The sequence below is a fragment of the Strigops habroptila genome, chromosome 4 (genome assembly GCF_004027225.2).
Source record: "Strigops habroptila isolate Jane chromosome 4, bStrHab1.2.pri, whole genome shotgun sequence".
In the NCBI taxonomy this organism is placed as follows: domain Eukaryota; kingdom Metazoa; phylum Chordata; class Aves; order Psittaciformes; family Psittacidae; genus Strigops; species Strigops habroptila.
The window spans coordinates 30,296,028-30,318,805 of NC_046358.1; the positions used below are offsets into that span (position 1 = coordinate 30,296,028).

The following is a 22,778-nucleotide window of genomic DNA, read 5'->3' on the forward strand; positions in this document are numbered from 1 at the left end:
TTAAGTACTGAGAAAGAAGAATGTCTTCTGAAGTCCTAATCCTGGGGTAAACCTTCACTGCTCAAACAGGTAGGCAGTTCAGCCTCTGGATACACAAAGAAACAGTATCAGTAACAAGCAACTATGCTGGTGACTTCAAAAAGTTTTTAAGGAGTGTCAGAGAATGCTGTTTGTCTGCAATTTGTCACTAAGCTTTCAGAAAATTATTTGTACACCTGTGTCTGTATAGGCATGTTAACTGTAAGCAAGTATGTTCTTCTCTGATCTGTATCTATAAAAACATCCTGGGGAAAAAAAGACGACAAAGACATGCCTGCAAATATGCAGTAACACACTGATTGAAAGATCTTTAGCTCTATTCTTCAGACACAATTAAAAAAAAAAAAAATCCAGGGAAATACCCTATCTTTGGATAGAAGCACTACCAAGAACTACAACTAATGTAATTTGGAATCAAGAATCTCAACACCTATCTTGCTTACCAATATCTATTCTACTGATAGATATTCATTTTGAAATTTACAATTTCAACTGTAATTTGATATGTAAGATACAAATTTACTCAATGACACATTTCAGCAATAATAACCCCTTAAAAAGGTTTCATAAATTACATGTTTATGCTTCAATTTTGTTAGTCACAAAACTGGGCTAAACGGAATATTACTTGCAGCAAGCTTGTATAAAAAGGACCCCTGAATCTTCATGGACTTTATGTGAGAGGAAGTTCAGTAAAGACAGATGAAAGCATACTGCAGTCACCTGATGGGCAAGAGAAGTAACATAGAGGAAGAACCCAGATTTCTCTTTAAGTTACTTTTATTTTCTAAAATAAGTTTAGTTTTTCAACTCAAAAGCCTCTGAGGTATCACCTGCCTTATGAAAAACAAACTTTGAAAAGAAAGCTTGCTAAATCTGTTTTCACATAAAAGGTCCAAAGACACCTCTCACTACGGTCACTGAAGTTACAGCGAGATGAATTTAAGCCTTGAAATTAACTTGTTCTTGTATGAAAAGGTCTTCCAATAGAATACTTCATCTACCATCATAAAATCAGATCAGAGACACATTTGATGAACTGCACTGTCAAGATACACAAGCTGCAGTTTAGTCATAAATGAGCATCTGATTCTTTTAACTTGAGACAGATCCATGTATAAGCCACTTGAATATTGCTTAAGTGGGGTGCCTGCTCTCCACTGCCTTGACAGAGCAAAGGTCTCCTGTTGTAGGCAAGAAGCTGCCTTCACAGTTGCTGATCTCATAACCACCTTGTATGTCATCTGTTCATTCCACTACACAATTTGATAATTAGTTAAGAATTGAGAAAGGCAAAAGAGAAAATTCACACATATACATGAACAAATAAGATCTATAATCAGTTTGCATACTGGCATCAACATAACTATTTTTCTATTCAAAACTACGTTCCTGTCACATTCTTTCCTTTTATGTGTGTGTGGTATTCAATTGTATAATGAGGTATGTTCCTACTTTCATCAAATACTGGGATGTTACTAGTAAAGGGTGTTGCTGAATGTGCATATGGAAATGTGTTAATTCAAACAATCAGCGTGAAAGGCGACTGTCACTATGAAGCCTGAAAGGAAATCTGTACTGAGCATTCCTGATGAAAACATCTCTCTTTGGTGCTCAGAAGGTTCTTCTGCTTTCTTCAGTCACATCTCTCATTCTGACAGAACTTATTCAAGCACAATACATCTTCAGACTTAATACCATAACAGTGTAATAAATCTTTAAATATAAAGCATTTGAGTAGGCAATTCACATAGCCACGCAGGTGTGCTGCATACAAAGATAACAAGAGAGATTAGAAACAGTTAATGGTGTTTCCTAATCTGTATTTTGTACGCACAAGCAGACAGTCTTAACTGTCATTCTTAAGAAATCACAGAAGTCCCAAAAAACAGGCTGAAAGGGATCTTGACATATCAAGGCAATGGCAACCATATTTCAAATGGGTAAAAGAGAAAAGTTACCTCCTATGGAGCAGTCTTCCTCCAACTGACTTTTAACATGGGTTACTTTCATTAAAAAATTTCATTAGCAGCCACAAATGCCTATTAATAGGATTATCTGAACATGGGATATGAAATACCAAGTCTTGCTCAAATCAGAGATTTTACTCATGGCCAGCTCAATTCTGGTTTTCTTGCTTCAGAGAGAAGTCATATGGAGCTTCATACAGTTTGACCTGCTGACTCAGGTGAATGTTTAAAAATCCAACTCATCTTTTTACAGAAAAATAAAGATTAAAAATCTAGGGATTTCACTAGGATATAGCTTTCCATCCCTGGCAGCAGTTGGAAAGACTACGTAACAGTGGCATTCTATGCATATTTGGTATTTTCCAGATTCTGTCAAGCAGCCTTTTCTATTGTGAGAAACCTTAACAGTAATTCATTAAGGAAGGAGCATATATAAGTAATTTGATGACAGATAAATTAGTAGATATGCAAAAATGTGCTTATCAATTCTCAAGCTTTTCAGTCTAAATAAGTCTCTAAATACTTGCTTAAAAATTACATATTCACAGACACACAAAGTTAGCAGCCCTTTCAGAATCCATATCTATAGTTTACCATCCTATTTTGATTAACTTTCACATATGGTGTCAACCTTCATTATTACACTACATAGAAAGAAAGGAGCAGAAGAGAAGTACAGCTGTCCCCAGCACATCTTATGCTTTCCCTGCCCCTCTACCTCACTGTGAGAGAGAAATCAGTCCCTGAAGTAATTTATTGCTAGTGATCCCATACACAGACTGCTCCATTGTGCCATCTGAAATGAACCTGCTCCGTAGCTTCTCGCTTAGGTCTTCTGCTAAAAGTATAGAAATGCATGACACAACCTGTGGCTCTAGATGAAATATTTTAATCACTGAAATAAAAATACTCTCTTTGATTAAAATCTATGGTTATTTCAAAGAGTCAGTAATGAAATCTAGGTAACCACAACAGAAGTAAGTTTCTCAGTTCATTACATATCATAGCAGATTCTCACATTACAGTAGCTTTACATTTATAACTAGATAAAGAAATCACTCTTCTTGTGCATTTAAACCCTTGTACAAAACAGTCAAATAGCAGGCCAGTCAGGTTCAAGACATATTATAGCTATTCAGTTTCATACTTGCCTTAGTGTATAATAAAATACACTGACTAAATCACAAAGGTTTTAAGAAATGTGTAACATATATTCATCATTTAGAGGAATTATTTTTGCTTCTTTTTTGTTTTACCATGCACAAAGCACAGTTTCAATTGAAAACAGTTTCTGTGCTCTACTGCAGTATTAAAAAATAATAAATGCAGCTATGTGAAAAATTAAAAAGATCGAATAAAGGCACCAGACCTACCAGAATGCATAAAATGTGAATGCTAATGAATAAAGCCTTTTGAAAACAGTCAGGTGCATACATCAAAGGAGTTAACATGTATTTAGGCTATAAGCTAGACACTGACCTTGTCAGAGTTGCAAGGGTTATTATATTTTTATATACATATATGTGTATGTAAGTCACTCAAATTGATACACATTTTACAAGAGCCACATTTTATTAGACAAGAAATTATGCATTATGAAGGTAATTTAACTTTTGTATTCTTACATTTAAATGTAACAGTGGCAAAGCCAGGAGAATTCTACTTGTCTGGGTTTTCTTGTTTTGTTTTGTTTTTTTTTTTTTTAATTACACTCCTGTAATGTTGTAAGATGCTTACTAAGCACAGGACCACACTCTACTCTGCCATTACCTCCTTGGAAACCTGGACTATTGTAAGGTTGACTGCTTCAAGTTTGTGCTGAATCTCATTCCAACCCACAAATATCCTGATTCAACAAAACAACTTTTGGAGCAGTTCCACAAACAGAAGATGTATAATCAGCTTTTTCCTAATGGCAACAGTGACAGCAATCATATGATTACTGTGTGGTAAAACTCCTCTACTTTATCATATGCTTTAATAGGCATCCTTAGAATTTGTTTTCCAGCTGTCACCTATGGATATATCCTGATGGCTGGAGAAATACACAAACCAGTCAAACAAAGAAATTAAGGGTGAGTTTTCTGTGCTACCTGGAAATGTTCTCCAGCTCCAGGAATATTTAAGCAACATACGAAGCATTTGCTATTAAAATCAACAGAATGAAACATCATTCTGTTTTAAGCTGCAATTGCTCCTTTATATAGTGATGAACAAGAGAATGTAGTTTATTAGACTATTTATTTATTATTTGGAAATATACACCACATATCTGGATGAAATGCCAGCCATAAGAAGTGAACCTATGTAAACAGACAGAAAAGCACTTATTTGATGGCGTTAAGTACTACTTTCACTTTCAATAGCTGCAATCTGAGCATGTAGTATGCTGTTAGATATGAAATGTACTTCCAAAGTAGGACTTAGGATACAGAAAAAAAAAATAAACCAGAAGATTCTCAATTCTTCTGCTAGGATAGTTAGTGCTAATTAGAGTCCTGCTTTAGGAAACGGTAGAAAGCTCTGGAGTGACAGAGGACATTAAAATTTCAGCTGAGATGAAAGCAAGAGAATTCAAGGGTAACTAAAGCTTGAATTTACCACAAGCACTTTTCCTCCAGATACCTGACATCTTTGCCAGAAGGCCGAGACATGCATTTGGTGTTGGGCATGTGCCAGGAAGACCCTTGTCTATTTTCTGCTGCTTGAAATATGCCAGCCCTCCTGCCAGAGCTGCTGCACAGCTGTTACTATGGGAGGCAAGCAGACTATGATATCTACTAAACAAAATTAAAGTATCTACCTTTCCAAAAGGGGATACCAGCAGCCTTCCGCTCTCTCTTGAGCTGGTTCGGGAGGCAGTTTTACCCACACTCACTTCCTCTTCACACCTGGCTATCTTCTTTTTCAGTTTCTCTCTTCTTTGCTGGTCAGCAACTTAGGAAAGAGACAAAGTTTGTCAGATCCAAACTCAAATATTTTTCTTTTTTTGTCCAAAGTGATTTGAAAGCATCATAGAGGTTTCCAATTGCTCAGCAAAGTCACACTATTGAGATGTGTTCCACCTCCAAAACACAGCAATTATAAAAAGTGACCTCTATTCTTACATGAAAAATACTAAGAGTATGCTGGTAGTTGAAGCTGTACCTTAGCTTCCCCAAAGTATTCTCATCTCAGAACTAATTCACCACTATGCAGGAATTCCAAGATCAGTATTGCTAACAAAGCGTTCTGCTCAAAACCTCAAAAGTTTGCTCTTATTTTTCTTACAGGTAGAACCCCTTTACAGATAGAGATCCCTGGTCTCTCATCCAGTTTCTCAACAACAAAACTCCATGTTTACTGTTAGTAAATTTGACATGTAAGAAATCCTTTCTTACACCATAGAAAAATAGCAAGCAACCTCCCAAGTACAGAAAACCATGGCAAAACAAGCAAGTTCATGTCAAGAACACAAAAAATGAGTGTGAATGGACCACTGTGAGATCAAGGGGGAAATTGTTATCAGTCTACATTGCTCTGCAGTCCAAGGCCTTGTTCACAGTGTCCAGGCAGCACAGAAGATAAGTTGGGTATCTATGCCACCAGGTGAAGAGAGGAGCACAAAAGATGGGTGAATTTTCTGTGCTTGAGTTTGCTACCAAGTTTTATATCTTGCATAATACAGTCCAAAGTTTTTGTATATTGCGAGCACCCAGGTGCCACAGATGAAGTTCACAAAGTTGAAAAATCCAAATAAGGCTGATGAAAACCATAAATCATTTCCTTTCCAAATGGGAAAGAAGAGGGTTTGTATGAGCAAGCACACTTTTGAAGTCTCTATACACAACGAAACCTGTTTTAACTGTTGTCTTCATTTCTCATTCCCTTAACACAGACCCAAGTGTATGAATGGTTTGTTTGATACAGACACTGAGACAGAAAGGGCTTTGCGGGTTTCTTCTTTGGTTTCGTGATGTATTTATGTCATACTCTGGTAGACCTCAATCTGCACATGCACTACTATACTTAACTCATGGAAATGTAAGTAACTTTGTGGATTGGTGTGGTACATTCTTCTAGACAGCTGAGAACCACAGCAATCTGAGGACATTTAGTCAACTTTTAAAATACAGTCACCTCTGTACATTAACCCCACAGACATGTTAATGTCTAGGAATTATTGAAGTACGTGTATTCATTTTATTAAACATTTTCATCTCCTTTTACACTAGAAATGAATCTTCCAGATGCAAGGTCCTTGCTCTCATTCCTCAGGGAATTGACATGTAAAATACCAAGTAATTTCTTTTACGGCTGCTGGTTTATTCAGCATATTCCATTAGAGTACTTAGAATACAAAGTTGCCATTATTCCTGGAAAAACATTAGCTGAATTAAAATATGCCTTTCAACAGAAGGAAAAATTATACTGTACCATTAAATAATTAAAACTCAATGTTTTTCTCCCTAACTACATTATTATTATATGGCTATTCTAAGTTATCATTATTTCTAATTGTCTTAAAAGTTAGAGACAAGCACTCAAAAATTAGCTACGGGTTAGAAGTTTTATATGTTTGAGATAAATAATTATTCACACTGGGCCAACAGAGCCGGTCTGTGTGTACACATGCATGGAAGCTGTAATAACTCGAGTCTTGCCTACTGTTCATGTAAAACTGTGGGTTGAAATGAGTGTTGAGTAAATATTTACGGAAACAATCAATGAGAGCTCTATGAAGCAAAAAAGCAAATCATACATAAGTATGGGTGACTCATCTTGCAAGCACATGTAGATGCCTGAAACAAAAATTTCCTTACACTCAAGTGCTTAGGTGGAAAGTGGGTTTGTGTAAGTCAGACAGGCTTTATCACTCTACTGCATGTTCTACCTGCATACCATGGCTTAGCATGAGTTTCTGGGTAAAACGCAAAGCAGTGTGAATATTATTGCAAAACTGAGTTCTTGTGTTGTCCTTATTTTGCCCTTTACAGGATAAAGTCTGAGATTTAACATACATTGACAGACTCTGCCTTTACTACTGGTGTTCAAAACTATCAAAGCCAACTACTACACACTACTACAAACCTCCTTCAGGACTGTGTCCTAGCTATGACTCTTCTCAGCCAAAGCATGGCTTTTGCCCATGAGTAAAGAAAGAACAGTAAATATGCTAGTTAAGGCTATCTTTGGATGTCAGAATGACCCATTGGGATTACTGTCACCTCTAAGGGAAATGTAGTCTTTGCCTTGCACCAGTCATATAGTGAGCTTAGCTCAGTTAATCCATTAAGTGCATTCCAAAAGCTGGAGTCACTCATGCATATAGAAAGGCAAAGGAGACATATGCAAAACAGAATGGCAGGAAATCCCAGCGGTGTACCCATCTTGTTGCCAAATTAGTGAATTTTCAGGCTAGATCAGCTGTGAAAGCAAGGAACTGTGAAACCAGCCAAACAAGTGATAAAGAAATCCTTCTTGAAGAGAGTTAATGCAGATGTAAACAGCTAGGTGGATCTCAGTATAGTCCTGAGGCAGTCAGCAAGTAACACAGACAAGGGTATAGGTACAGACACAAAAACCTGCATGCTGCCAACCTCCCCTTACTTCCCACATCCTTTGCCCAAGCAGCGACTGGAGAATCAGTCCATTTGACTTTAGCCAGACAGAAAATGGTATCATACAAATGGCTTGAACCTTTGAAGCACTATTTACAATATTACAACTGATAGAAGCTGAAGATACTTAAGGCTACCATACATAACCACTTGTCCTGCAGATGTGAATATATTAGATGCAGAAAGAATGAGAGCAGCATTCAGGAAGAAACACACAGTTTTAAAAGGGACGTTTATCTGTTAATTGGAAAGGTTGCTCGCTGCTGAAGATATTTTCTGCTTCAAGTCAATCGCAGATACAGCTTCTTTAGTTTTCAGTGAGGTTAATAAACTAAATTTGACAAGCGTGCCCTTGGAATACTGTCACAGATTAGTGGCAAGTAAACATCAACTGCTTTTGTTAACGGATACTTAATAATTTCACTGCAAGTAGCTTTTTTATACATCAGTTCCAGAATGTATCACACTTGTAGAGTTAAAAATGGGAAAAGTTCAAGACAATAAGTATCTTGTGACAAATAAAGGAAAAAATGAAACCACTGGGTTTTTTTCATCTCTCTAAAAATGGAAAACTAAATGTTTAGGAATAAAAAAATACAGTCTATAAATCCAAATAACATGACTCCTTTTTAAAGCCTTATTAGAAGCTTTAATTATATCTCATTAATTGCTGTGCTCAGAATCACCACAAAGATTTGCAGTAAAGAGAAAATATATTAGAATATAAACAAAATAGTGATTTTTATATATCAGATAAATTCAGACTCTGTGAAACTAAATTCCATAACTTATTGTGCACCACTCTTAATTCTGTTGCCAGTGAGTGGAAGAACAAGACAGACCACGAATTTTAGAAATCAAACTGTAGCATCCTCCATAAAGAGCTACTTATAAAACATGGATCAATCTGTTACAGAAGTAACACTTCTGCCTGGACAAATACCTTTTTCGCAAAGAGTACACCACACTTCCAAAGCAGAGATCACATTATTATATTTCTCAGTTAGAATACTGCCTCTATAGGCTTGTTTCTTTTTTCCTTAAGCCTAGGCTGCAGCAGTATTTCTAGACACATGCTTAGAGTTATGAAACAAATGTCATAAACCTGGAAGAAATGAAATAATCATACATACCACACTCCTAAGCAGCTTAAAAGCTCTGCGCTTATAAGGACAGTGCGATTTGTAATGCTAGTGGTTGTCCTTTGCTCTGAATTTCCAATCTCTAAATTTATCTTATGTGACATCACAGTACAATTGGCAGTTAACCTTCAAGTTATTTCATTTTTGATGTAAATAATCCATGTCAGACAATGAAATATTAAGCTAGATTTAAATTGAGTTCAGCTCACAGAACAATGTATCTCAAAAGAATTGTCCAACACTAAGCATTTATCCATTGTGTTTTTGTATCAGCTATTTTTGCAGGAACACACTTCTGGTTATTATTTCCCTTATGAATTCTCTTAGATAAACAATGCAAACATCAACCTCATTTCTGCTGAGCTTGAAGTGCCTCCATATACAATTAAAGTGTTCAGTGTACCAGTGATATTACTTCTGCAAGCAAGCTCTTTGTTTTGTAAGAATTTTTACTATCAGCTTCCTAGCTCTACATAAATCCCCAATATAGCACCATTTAAGCACCTGGGGTAAATCTCAAATGCAAACTGAATTTGCCATTGAGTGTGAAATTCAGGTTTCTCCGAAGTTGAAATCTAAATTTCTTAACACAGAAATTTCAATTTTCATAACTCTAAGAGACAATTCGGCAGTCCTTCACATCCATTATCAGCAGCACTGCTTCATCAAATCAGGGAGGAATTTTTTATGAAGGGTTTGATACTACAGCCTTGCTTACATCAAATAGAAAATAATGTCTGTATCACGGTATGTACTTCAGGAATGTGATCCTGCTTGGCAAAGCTACTAATGATGAAATCTGGCCATTGTTAAAGCTTGGAAATAAAGCCCAAGAGTGAGACATAAATCCTTCAAAGGAATTTCAAGAGAGGCTGGAAGCACAGGATTATCCCAAATCCATCCACCTTTGATCCACATATGGTGTCCTCATCCAACAGATATCTCACAGATACTTTTGTCAGCTGTATATAGCTATTTTGTGATCCTCAGTTACAGAGGAAAGCGGTATAAAACCAACGCTCCCTACCCCCCAGCAGACAGATGGTAAAGATAGGTAAATTCAACTAAAAATCAGAGACACATTTTCAATAATAATGATTAACCACTGAAACAACTACAAAAGGAAATTTCATTTTCTCTATTTCTTGATCTTTACAGCTCAAGACTGCAGGCCTTTCTTGTTTATGTGATTTATCATATTCAGTATGGTTGTTGAGTTCCATATTAGCACAACTGGATAAAATTTTTGGTCTGCTTAATTCATAATGTCAGACTGAAGTCTACTATCTATTTGCAACTACAAATTATGAAAAATGTATTTTTGATGTACTGAATACATCTGTAAAATTAATTACCTCTCACAAAAAAAAGAAAACATTTCTGCAGAACAACTTTCAAGTAAATAACTTCTACAAAAAGGAAGTAAAACTAAGTTAAAAGTACAGGCTCATAAAGATTTTTTACACAGTGGGTTTTCTTGCTCTCCAAAAATTCAGACTTAATAAATACACTAGAACATCTTTCCAAAGACATACTTGAACTCTGAAAACATACATGCTAGAACAATCTGAGTGTTTGACTTTAAGAACTTACATCAGTCGCTTATAACTTTAATTTTCAGAAATGCATATGTAAGGAAGAGACTCGACAGAAAAACTAAGAATCAAAGATGGGGAGATTTTGTGAAAGGTTCCTGTAAAACAGCAGCAACAACAAAATACGTAAGACAGCTTTTCATAGATCTTTGCTTTTCATAGCATAAAGGGTAGACAAATATAATGCAAAATATGTCATTACATAAAAAATTAAAATTTAAATACATAATTATACAAGAATATATATTTCTCTGTATTTCCACTTGAACCTAACACCCCCTCCTCCCCAAGTAGGAAAACAGCATTACTAATCAGTCTGAATTGTTGTCTCTTCCATCTCTCAATCCCTCCTTTCCCCCTTCCCCCTGCCCCCAAGTATTCAAGATCCATAATGCTAAAATAGATTTCTGGTGGGTAACTTCTCAGAATAATTTTTTTGTTTCTTCTCCACCACCCCCACCCCTCCGCAGTATCAAAGAGACCTGCATTCCCAACCACACTAATCACTAGGTTCAGGTTGTACTATCAATATGCCCTGTGGAAAAACCTCTGAACATACGGGTTGAAAAGTTAGTACTGTTAGAAACCAGGCATGTGTAGCAGCAGCTGTCTGACTTGGCATGGCTTTTGTCAAGTTTTCTGGCACAAATTTCACAACCACAGACTTCTAATGGCCACTGGTATCAATCAACATGCTTGGACTAATTCTGAACATAGAAGTTTCACATTTCAAGAAGTGTCACATTTTAACAACTATTTTAAGTCAGTAGGGCTGATCTAATACACAAGAACATGCTCACTGCTAGCCCAGTGGCATGGCAGCTTGCCTACTTTGCTGCCAGCTAAAATACCAGGAAAAGAACAGTGGAAACTAAATCCACTTTAAGGACAGAACACATTCAGTTGGCCAGGGAGAATGCCAACTACAGTATCATGTTTAATTCTTAAACACTAATGACTGATTCATGGCAACAACCCCAAAGGGAAATACTCACCTGCTACTTTAGCAGTACATGAAGCACATTTTCAGGGGATGTTTTTTAACACTATCTGCAGGAATTCTGATTTGTAACTCTACGCTATTAATAAATCTTAGCATTTGAAACTGAAAATTTACCCCCCCTTCCCAAATATCTTTTGAAATAGAGGGGGAACAGAAACCTTAATTGGGATGCAATAAGACAAGGAATACAAAGGGAAAAAAAGTAATAATATGCTTCAACTAAGCCAATGACAGGCACAGAACTACTGGGAAAATAAAGCTGTAAACACCTCAACCTCAGTGACACTATAGAGATCCTGCCAATATTCAGTCATACCGATGCTGCAACTGTGCCTGGGTAAATTGTGTGTCCCATCTCCAGCCAGAAAACAGAAACTGGTTCGAAAATATTCTAAAAATCCTTTTCCTTTACTTTAATTCCTCGGTGCATTTTCAATACTCTTATTGCCTGAGCTATTGGCTGTCATCTCCACATAATCTGTTTCATAAAAGACAGAGGAAGAAAAACTACTCTCCAGTGGATTGCCAGAGATGCTATAAATGATACCCTGCACTGAGCTTAACACCTGAACATGTAACACTTGGTTGTGCTATTATTACAGTACAGAAATCTGTAGTTCTTGATGAGCAATGCATGGAACAGCAGGAAAACACCCAACTACTAGTTTTAGGTATGAAATACATTGAGATAATTATCAATTTCATTCTAAACATCTAGACTCTGTAAGAACAGTGCAGGTATTAGACAAGGGATGCCTGTGTAGTCTTACACATTAAATAGCTTGAGACCAATAATGAAGAATATGAAAGTAGATGTGCCCCATGGAATTATCCCTTTGCTAACCCTGCACAAATTTCAGCCTGTGTGGAATTCTTACCTGCTTATAAAATGAGCTCAGTCAGGTAATAAAACATATGAAGAAAGCAGGTCAGAAAAAAATAAGTTACATGCACACATTGAGTATCAATATTAATTGTCAAAGATTCTTATTAAGAAAGAATAATCTTAAGTATCTGGTACAAATACATACATGAAAATCCTGGACCTGCTGCAGTTGAGACACTTTTGCCATTGACTATCACTAAGCAACAATTTCAACTATGGCATCTGAACCCCTTTCCACCATCCAAAATTTGCCTTTTAAAACTGGAATTACCATGATAAATGCTTTCAAGCATTTATCCTGACAGCTTTTGAATTGGACATCTGGAAAAAATCTTTTAGCTATGCAGTTATTGCGACACTGGAACAGGTTATTCAGGTTGCAGAATCTCCATCTCTGGAGGTTTCCAAGACTTGCTTGACTGATCTAGTGCTGGAAGAAGTCTTATCTTGAACAGGAAGCTCAGGGAGGACCCCTGAAGGTCCCTTACAACCAACATTTCTGTGACTCCATGAAAGCAGGTATGTGACAGAAGTTGAGCTCCTGAAACATTAGGGAAAATGACAATGCATACAGACCGAGCTGTTGAAGAGAAATCACTGAACAGGAAATCTATGAACCAGTGTCCCTCATCTCTATCAGGTAGAAAGACCCTCTCCTGAAATGGTAAACAGAACCAGCAAGCAACCTGTATAACTTCTAGCTTTGTGTCTGGGGCAAGTGCTGAACTCCAGTGAAGTTAGATGTTGAGATATTTCTCTCACTGTTGCAGAAAAAAAAAAAAAGGGAATTTTCTACTGTGAGAAAAATAAGTGTTTGCAGCACTTGATGTAGATAACTTAAGATGGAATGCAGTCGGGAACATTTTTCAGCATTGCAAAGTAAAAACACCGCATTGAGAAATATTCTAATAAAAACATATTGTTTACATCAGTTTGCTTTATTACTTTGCTTTCTATCTTTCACTTGGCACTCTCACTTTTATTAGAGAACATGAAGCGCCTTACAAAAGAAACCTGAAAACCAGGGCAGAGACATAATGCTGTCTTGAGAAGCCACTTTTAGGGCAAAAAAAAAAATTACAACATTATTCATTGCTTTGTTAAACAGATTTTTGAAGATGGCAAATTCACTGTCACTTTATAATTGCACAATTCTACTCAGTGCAGAACACCAAGCAAACACTGTATGTTAGAACTGAGCTAAATCTAAGGATAAAAAGCTCTAACCAGACTGGATACTCAGCTCTGGAGACCAAAAAATAAGTCCAACATTTCTTCCAAACGAATCCTGTGCTACTGACTAGGATCCCAACCCTTGAGCTATGATGCTCAGCTTCACTTCATGAGCTGGTTCTATTCTGGGCATATAGTAAATTTCACCTAAGTAACAACTGCACTCCCAAGTCTTAGGCTAGAATAACAGTAGGTAAATTGAGGATTTTTTCTTTTGTAATCAAAGGCTTCAAAGGCTTTATTTTCCCCCACCTTCCTTTGTGAACAGGAAAAATCTAGGGCTGTGGTGATTGCGTGCAGGTTCTAATAAGATAAAACACAACAGCAGCTTTTTTCAGCCCTGCTTGAAAAGATGTGAAAGAGCAATTTAGTGAGGCTTTAGTGTACCAATTTTATCAAACAGACGGTTAAAACAAAAGCAGCAACAAAGGTGAAATGTTTCTGTCACACCCTGTATAGGAGATTAATGTTCTGTCTGTGACCAGGACACAGTTACATAGTCAGATATTGGTCTGAGTAAAATGAACTGAAAGAGAAACATATTGCACAAAGCCTTGCTCCCTAAAATGGAAATTTCCTCACTACAGAGTACTCCTGCTAGTGTCATGACAATTATCTGTTAAGGTTAAGGCACTGTTGCTGCCTCCCAGAATGAACTCATTATTCAGGGAAACTCATTTGGGTGTGAAACACCCAAGCTATGGGCTCTGAAGCATTTTATCTGTCAAGACAGCAGACTCAGAAATAAATAGGCGTTGAGAAAGACCCAATACCTGAAAAGGTATGGAAGAATACTTAATTAGGGAACCGAAGAAAGATTCTAGCAGATGCAGAAAGAAAAGCTACATGAGGTTCTTATTACACAAACACACAGATGTCAATATTCTTCTTAGACCAACCCTGTATTTTCATGTGGGTTTCAAAGTAAATCTTGGTTGAGCTGGAGCATGAGAACAAAGACTTTTTCCAGATGACTCTGAAGAACAGGTGACCTGAATTCCTACTGCAATCTGCAGACTCTAGACATCCCTGCAACACTCTTGCTACTTGTGCTGCACCTTTCGAAAGCAGAAGGCAAGCCCACACACTTTAATCCTGGTGCAGCTTGTTGTTTAAACAAGTCTCCAACCATTCTGCGGAAGTATTGCAAAACAATTCTAATGAAATTGAGTCTTTTGCTAAAAGGATGACTGATTTCCTGCATAAGCTCTAGTTACTCTGATGATTTTACAAAGCAGTGTATAACTCTGGCTTGCCTGGATGTGAGACTAACAACAAAGAATTCTGTCCTCAGAAGGTTTATCTTTCCATTCTAAAAGAATAGCTGATTCTTCTCCAGTATCTCAGCAGTTGTAACTAAATATTGCATTGGACAAAAAAGAACTTTCCTCAACTGCATTAGAGAAAAAGACCGATAGATCACAGAAATATGCCTTTTTTATTTTAACAAACAGCTGTTTACCCCTTTGACTAATACACTTCATTTAGTATTCCATAAACCAGTGATTTGAAAGTATTGGTCTTCAGCTATAAAGTAAGGCTACAGTAGTGATATTTTTAAACCGTGTTAAGAAATGAGACAATTTGCAGAAAAAGTAACTGCAGTTTAATCCAGGCTCTGGAGCTTGTAACTGAGAAACGGAGAAAGAAGTTTCAGTCCTAGTTCCCAGGAGCCCACATTCCCAAAATTCCTCTTGACCTTGCACTAGTAAGCTCTCTTCTTTAAAGTTCAAGCTTACATCTTATCATAAGAAAGGAGACAATGATGACATTCTCTTTATGTGCTCCATTAGCTGCACACGGATCCTAAACAAAATTAACCATGATCATAAGCACACTACTGACAGACTAGGTCCATCTCGCTAGCATTGCATTCACTGCTGTTCTTACAAATACCTGAAGCAGGATGCGAAAAGCTGAAGAAACAAGCAGATATATGAATGCTTTATATTTATAAATACATAATATATAATACATAACATATAATATATATAAATATATATTTATTAAGGGTTATATTCTATTGTTACTCTTCTATTCCTCTGACTCTTTTGTTCTGTTAAGTTAGTTTTACAGAAGCTTTTGCAGAATTTATGTAACACAAATACTTACATTTGATGCTGGACAACCTACTTCTGGGCACTGAACAGTCTACAGCTGCTGAAAATAAGAAAAAACCCAAATGTGAGCGAGTCAAAATTTACTTAGTATTTGTGATGGCTAGAGAAAAGTAGCCATTAACCAACACAGAACAAAGACTAATTTAGTTAGAACACAGCAATTCTTCTCTATTTTAAAACATGCTATTTACTGTGTATTTAAAGTATTAGGTTGATAGTAATACAGTCAGAGAATTTTCAAGATAAGGATGTTAAAATAAATATATATTTGAAGGAAGAATCATCACTTAAATGAATTCCCTACAAATTTTGTGCAGATGGCATTTAATTGCACATCTGAGGACACTAAGCATGCTACATGGTAGAGAGATAACAGTATATTTGTGAGCACGGACTCTGCCAGAATCCAAAGCCCCAGCGTACCTCTCTTGAAAGCAGGCATTTAATTTAAATACTCAGGACAACCTGCCAAGCTGTATCATTTAATAGCTAGGACTGGGAACCCCATAACAAGTTTATGCCATGAAGAATGAAAATAGGCTATGAACTGTAAACAAAATTAACAACTGTTTACAGATTTTCTTAGCTTTGTGCATGACATTAACTTTTTAAACACAGTATTTCATACTCTTTATATGACCTTAAAAAAATAACTTTGGCTGCAATACAGTTTATTTTCAATTTAGCACTGACAACAGAATATTGTCAGTACATAGTGGAGTAACCACACACTTCTAAATCTGAAAAATTTTGGTTTGGGATCTCACCATAATTAAGAAACATACAAACATGTACAAGTTCAATAAGCTCCAGATTTTGTATTTGTCTTTTGGTGAACACAAGTACTTTCTAACATTAAAATACATGGAAAAAAAAAAAAATCCCACCCCATATATTTTTAATAGTTAAGAATACAGAGTAGTAACATGATTTTCTCATTTGTGAAAACAGGGCAATTTTTAAAGGCCTTAAAACTCATCGATAACACTGACTGCAATATCTACAAAAAAGGTTAATGAACATTTTTAAACTTAAAAACCAGTAAAAAGACACGTAAGTGTCTGAGTTTAACTGGAAATGTTCTGCCTTCATTCCTAAAATAAATTCTGTATGTCTGCTGTTGTGACTATCTATCTCCATGATTTTCAGTTCAGCATATCATTTCATAATTCATTATTTCATCAAAAGCAGAATGAAGCAAATACAGCACAAAGTGCCGTAAAATTAAGTAGTATCTTTCGTAACAAACTTCCAAACTACAAAACTTCCAATCTCAAATACTACGAAAGAATTACTAAGTAGCTGCCATATCTCCTTGCAGACATCACTTTGAGTAAGAAACAGAAAGAAAATTACACTTCCTACAGATCAATTCATTCCCTCTTAATATGAGCTCATTCTGGGAGATAGAGCTAAATCTGGGAGTAGAAGGTTCATTCATACATGCACATTTTTACCTTTGGCTGAAAGGATTTTGTTATAATGAAACACCATGTGGTCTCTGATCAGGTATTGATTAGTTAGACTTTGAGAGGAGTCGATGCAGAAAGCTGTAAGATTAAATATATTTGAACATTATAAAGGCAGGCACAGGAATACTAACATTTTAAACAGTTATTAACTGCAATTCAAAGTCACAAAGTTAAGTTACTGTGCGCTTAAATTCTTTGCTCAATTGTAGTCATTTTTCTTTACCAGTTGCCGTCATATGAAATCATCCTGTCTCCTTCCCCTCCCCCCCGCCTCCAATCATCCATTAACTCAATAAATAGCTACAGAAGTGGCTGAAATTGGACTATGAAAACATCAGCATGGAAATTTCCTGTTTCTCCATTCTACGCTCTTTTGCAAAAGGTGCCTAAGGTGGCAGTATGGCACAGTAACTAGTCCACGTAAACTACTTACTAGAAAGGAAAATGTTTAACCTCAAGGGTTCTTTAATGCAGTAACCATATAAATACTCCAGCTAATACAGATGTGACATTGTTATATATTTGCTTATCTTGCTATTTGTAGCTAGCAATACAGTCAAGGCAAAAGTTACTCCTCAAACATATTTTCAGTAATGCTTACTAAATGTAAGTACTATTTAATACCACCAATTAAGCTCAATGCAAAAGTTTTAATTATAAGAACATTTTAATCATAAAATCAATGAATTCACATAAAAGGAACCAACCTGATGAAAGCACAAGTTACTTACCATTACTCTTAGTACTTAATTGTCCTTTAAATGGACTTGCTGGACCACATCTAGGAATGATAACAGCTGGGTATTCATTTGCTTTAAAAAAGTGTCAAACAAAAAACAAAAGTTAGAAAAAGAAAACGTGTATTTTTACAGACAAAAAAAAGTAGCCTTTCTCCAAAGAACTCATGAACGGCTGTATTGGACCTTTTTCATAAGGGAAAAAACCTTACTTAAACATTAAACTATTACTGAAATACAACAGTGTAGTTAAGTAATTTAATCTAACCATCAAGGTACAATAGTAGTGCTTTCACTGGTTCAGGGAGTTACATTGGTCGTTGAACTGCACAGAGACATGGCCACAGTTTTGTACCTACGCTATCCTCCAATTTGTTTTAAAGTTCTATTGATCAAATTTTATCATTATGTCAAATGACTAATGTGAAAAATATTCTGTATGTAGACAACGAGTGTGGTAAGTATTATACTAAAATGAAAGTTTAACAGATTGCAGAAAGTGAATTATGCTCGTGAAAAATCATCCTATCAATGAGAATACACAATTTAAAAAATCTGTTTAGCTATTCGATCTTGGGGCAGTTTTATAGACTGGGAACTATACAGGCAAGTGCAGATGCTGACAAAACTTAAGAAGTTATTATGAAAAATGAAAGAATGTGAATTAAAAGCTTTGCATCTCCTCCTCAGAAACAACACTGCACTGCCAACTCACAGCCACTGTCTGTTACACAACCTACGATTTAAACACCTGCACCTGAACTAATTAAGTAGCTGCAACACATTTAGAACAAATTTGAGCAGGAGATACACTATTACTACAAATACTAGTGTATACAAAACATTCATTTAAGGAACCCAACATACCTAAAATGCAAAGAAAACCAAACAAGGTTTCTTTAACAAACAAAAATATACCATACTTACTTAACAGCAATTCTAAAACCATACAATCAATTTCTACAAATTTGTGATTACTATCAAGGCCCATATGGTTTTCCCATTCCCACCTCACTTCTCATCTGTCAGTTCAAGTGTCCGCAACTGCCACGTGTTTCCATAGCACTTCGAGGCACTAAGAGCCATGGGGCAGTAACTCCACTGCTGTACACTTACTGGCCACCTCCTGCTTTCCACCCATCACCAGATAAAGCAGCATACGGGACTAACCAGGATGAGCGGGCATCTCTTCTACGTGGCCTTCAGTTGGGTTGACAAAGGCAGACATAATTACAAATTCACTGGGGGTTGCAGAAGCTATGCTGAAAGCCATGCTACACATGTTAAAAGCCCCTTAACCATGGCTTCTTACCTCTTGCATGCCCAGCACCTGGGTTTCCCAGGGGCTTTTTTTCCATTTCCAACTGTTTTATAAAGACTGCTGGAGTACTATTGCTCTATTTTAAGTGCAACAGCATGTTGCACAAGACGGTTAACATGGTGTCTGACTATTAGTAGATTGCAGCAAAACAAATAATTCCTTTAACAATGTTTTAATATAATTTCCCCAAAGGCCTTACATATATAAAAAGACATATTGTACTAAATTTCAAGTGACTAGGAATAGTTTGGGAAGTGTCAAAAAGCACCTTAACAAAGTAAGTAAAATGAAAGTCATTAGCATATGTGGAAATTTGGAGAGTATCTTCTTGGGACCCTGTTGTGAAATGACGCTAAATCTGGACCAATAAACTCAATCCCTGCTCTTACAAAGCACGACAAATACCAGGGCAATTTTTAATTAGTATGTGGCCTTTATACTGTATGGGCTTCTGAGGCTTTACAGTATTAGAGGCAGTATCTCCAAAAATAGTGCTCCCACTACTCTTTTCTATGAAGTTGCCAGACCAGCAGTAGGAAAGGGGGAAGAAAACATAAAAAATAAAAAATAAAAGGAAGAAACTGCTACTTCATATTATTTCAACCCTATCCTGCAATTGTTTTATCTTTATACTGTTTTCTTTAAAGCCAAATGACAACATTCCTGCTCATCTGTATCAATTTCAAATGGCTCGTTTTAAATTCTCCTTGTGGTACAATTCTTCCTAATTTCTCTTTGTGATTTAAACAGATATAGGAACAAACAACGCTAAATTATTTTAAAAAATATTAAATTTCCAAACATACAGCAGAAATATATTAGATTTAGAATGACTGTCTCCATAACGACTGCAAACCTTTGCCAATAAAGGCTTTCTTTCTTGTTTAAGTATTATCTTTCTCTACCATACACTATTACATACAAGTGGTATTCGCAGTCTAGCTGGATACCCACCCTTAAACCCATGAATTCCTGACGTTACTATGTGTTTAAAGAATGCAAATCTCTGTGAGGACTTGAATGTTAGATTATAAAATTTCAGCTGATAAATGAACCCCCTCACATATATGCCAGAAATCGAGATTATAGCAGACACCTGAGAATCAGAAGGGTTTCAGTCACGTCTAAATATTCCGGTATTTTCTATATTTCAGAGCTAGGTTATAATTCCAGAAGGAGACACATACAACACTGTTAGATAAATGCTTACAACGCCCCCTGCATCTCCTTTTTAGGTGACAGAAGCATAGAAAGGTAAGCGTGGGCATCTTAAAAAAGCAGAGACATTGTTATAACTGCAGTTGATTCTCTTCAGGTAATCTAAATTACTTTGCCCTGAGTTAAAGATGATCAGAGATGCTCAGAAACCTGTTGCTTTTACCGTCTCCTGCTGGAGACGCATCTGTTCAGCACTATAGGAAAACCAGACGATTTCGAAATGGTCACTCACTTTGCATCACCAGCAGATGGCACACGGATAAACGCCGTCGGAAAAGACTACTGTCTACTGGTTTTGTCCTTTACAATTAATCTCTATCAGGCTGGGGGTGGAGGGAGTGATCCAGTGATGGAAGCTGTATTCATTTAGGACTTTGAGCACAGTGAAAGCAGTGTGCATTTTGGTTACTTCGCCTCTTTTTCCAAAACCATGAATGCAAGTGAGAATTTTTTCGGTGAAAAATTTTCTACTGATTTTGATGGTTTTTAAGTAATAAATAGGAACACTTGTCTGAACTGGACTTAGCAGAACTGATCCCAGTACTATAGCAGCTTTTGCAATGCTCAGGTTTCCTGATTAAAATGCACACTTTCTATTTCTTAGAATAAAACTTCCAGTTACAAATTGAAGGTTTATGTAAATATCTTTCCAGAACCAGATTGGAAACTCTTCAAGAGAATTTCATTTCTTAAAAGTAATCATTCTCTGAGATTTAAACCTCAGAAACTGAGATGTATAATGGACTCCTACCTTTGATATACTATCTATTTAAGTATGTGATCTAAACACAGATTTCTTCATAGATGTAAGTGGACTGTCCACACTGAATATAAAATCACGATTCTCACACTCTGTGACAGATCTAAGGTACATTGAGCAAGCAAATTAAGTATTTCTAAAAATTAATTGTATCTTCTAGTTCGTTATTAATACTGCTATTTGCTTGTTGCAAGCTTCCCCTGCAAGTGTGTGACACTGCACAACCAAACCCTTTCTCAATAATTCTTTCCATCTGGTATCTAAGGTAAGTGATAATTATATTGTTCCAAAGAGATTTTTAAGATATTTCATTTAAATTATTTTTTCATTTTCATTTAAAATGCATCCTATGGTTATTTCTAATTTTACAGTCTTAAAAATGATGGAAATTTGTGGTTTCTATTGTTACTTTGTTTCCTGGTTGTTAGTGGCTATGCAGGATTTATTATTTATTATTTTTCTACAAAACCATTTCAGATTTGAAACATAAATATGTACTGGAAAGAAGCCCAGTCTTTCATTACAATCTTCTCATAGGAAGGGTTTTAAACACAAGTATTAGACTTACTATTTCTGTAACAAACCTGCACTTCAGACATAGTAAACAAAAAATACTGGAAATTAATTGATCAGGCTATCCTTACCCACAAAGACTTGTTACTTAAAAGATAATCCACAAAAAAACACAGAGACCTTAATTAGGATATTGGATATAGGCATGTAAGTCCGGCACTACAAACCACAAAACATCCACTTAACTGTGTAGAGATGTATGAACACCGTATTTTCCAAAGAGCAGCTCCTAAACCTTAGCTTCGGTTCATACAACCCTCAGCCCCGGGTGGATCCAAACCTCAGGTCTCCCTAGCTGTTCCAGAGGAATATGTCCATCACCCCACCAAGGCATCAACCCTTTAGTGCGAAGTTTTTTTGGTGGCTCCAGGACTCTTGCATTCCTGGCTGCTCAGTGACCTCCTCTCAGTTGGAAATACAGGAAGCACCTCTGTCTCTAATGCACCAGAACTGCATCATTTGCACGAGATGTGGGGATTTCACCTTCCTGATGCTAATAAGGACACTCAACCCACAAGTTCACTCTTGTAACTGGACACACTAACAGTACTCTACAGCACTAATGCTGTACACATGCTGAGGAACAAACTGAAGTGGTTTAAACAATCTCTGTGAAATCCTAAATGACTTAGGAGTAGTGATGGAACCTCCTTCAAATATGTAATTTAACACTCTGAAAAGGCATATTTAAAGGAATGAAATTAAGACCTGAAATATAAGTTCCTCTCTTTTTGCTACTATGATAAGTTTTAAATCAAAGTAACCATTAACTCTTTATGCTACAGAAATGGTTGTGCATACAAATTCAACACAGAAATACAGAGAGTAAACGCTGCTATCTCAAAGTACATTAAGAGATTAACCTGGTTACAAAAATCCATCCTGGATTTAAAGTTAATTTGTTTAAATAAGAAACTCATTTTTCTATTTTTGACTATTTTTCTCTTATATTATCAGAATTATACACTTCAAAAAAAAGAGTAACAGGATGCTCCATTAGTAGTACTACTCCCAAGGCCTGCTTTCCTACCAATGTGGCTTACATCTTCCTACCATACCCCCTAAACTTCTTTCAATTTCCCCAGTTTGCTGCCTTTTCCTTACCTGCT

The 22,778-nt window shown here is 36.3% G+C and overlaps 1 protein-coding gene across 2 annotated transcripts in view; it reads right to left on the bottom strand.

Annotated features, from left to right (window-relative positions):
* Window positions 1-22,778, bottom strand: part of SPATA7 (spermatogenesis associated 7) — a 39,640-nt gene that overhangs the window by 11,213 nt on the left and 5,649 nt on the right. For both annotated transcript variants that reach the window (XM_030481843.1, XM_030481841.1), the window contains exons 2-5: window positions 17,792-17,872; window positions 17,046-17,138; window positions 15,581-15,628; window positions 4,813-4,946 (exon numbers count right to left, since the gene is read on the bottom strand). In XM_030481843.1, coding sequence (XP_030337703.1) covers window positions 4,813-4,946; window positions 15,581-15,628; window positions 17,046-17,082 — 219 coding nt within the window. In that variant the 5' untranslated portion in view covers window positions 17,083-17,138; window positions 17,792-17,872. The remainder of the gene's footprint in view (window positions 1-4,812; window positions 4,947-15,580; window positions 15,629-17,045; window positions 17,139-17,791; window positions 17,873-22,778) is intronic.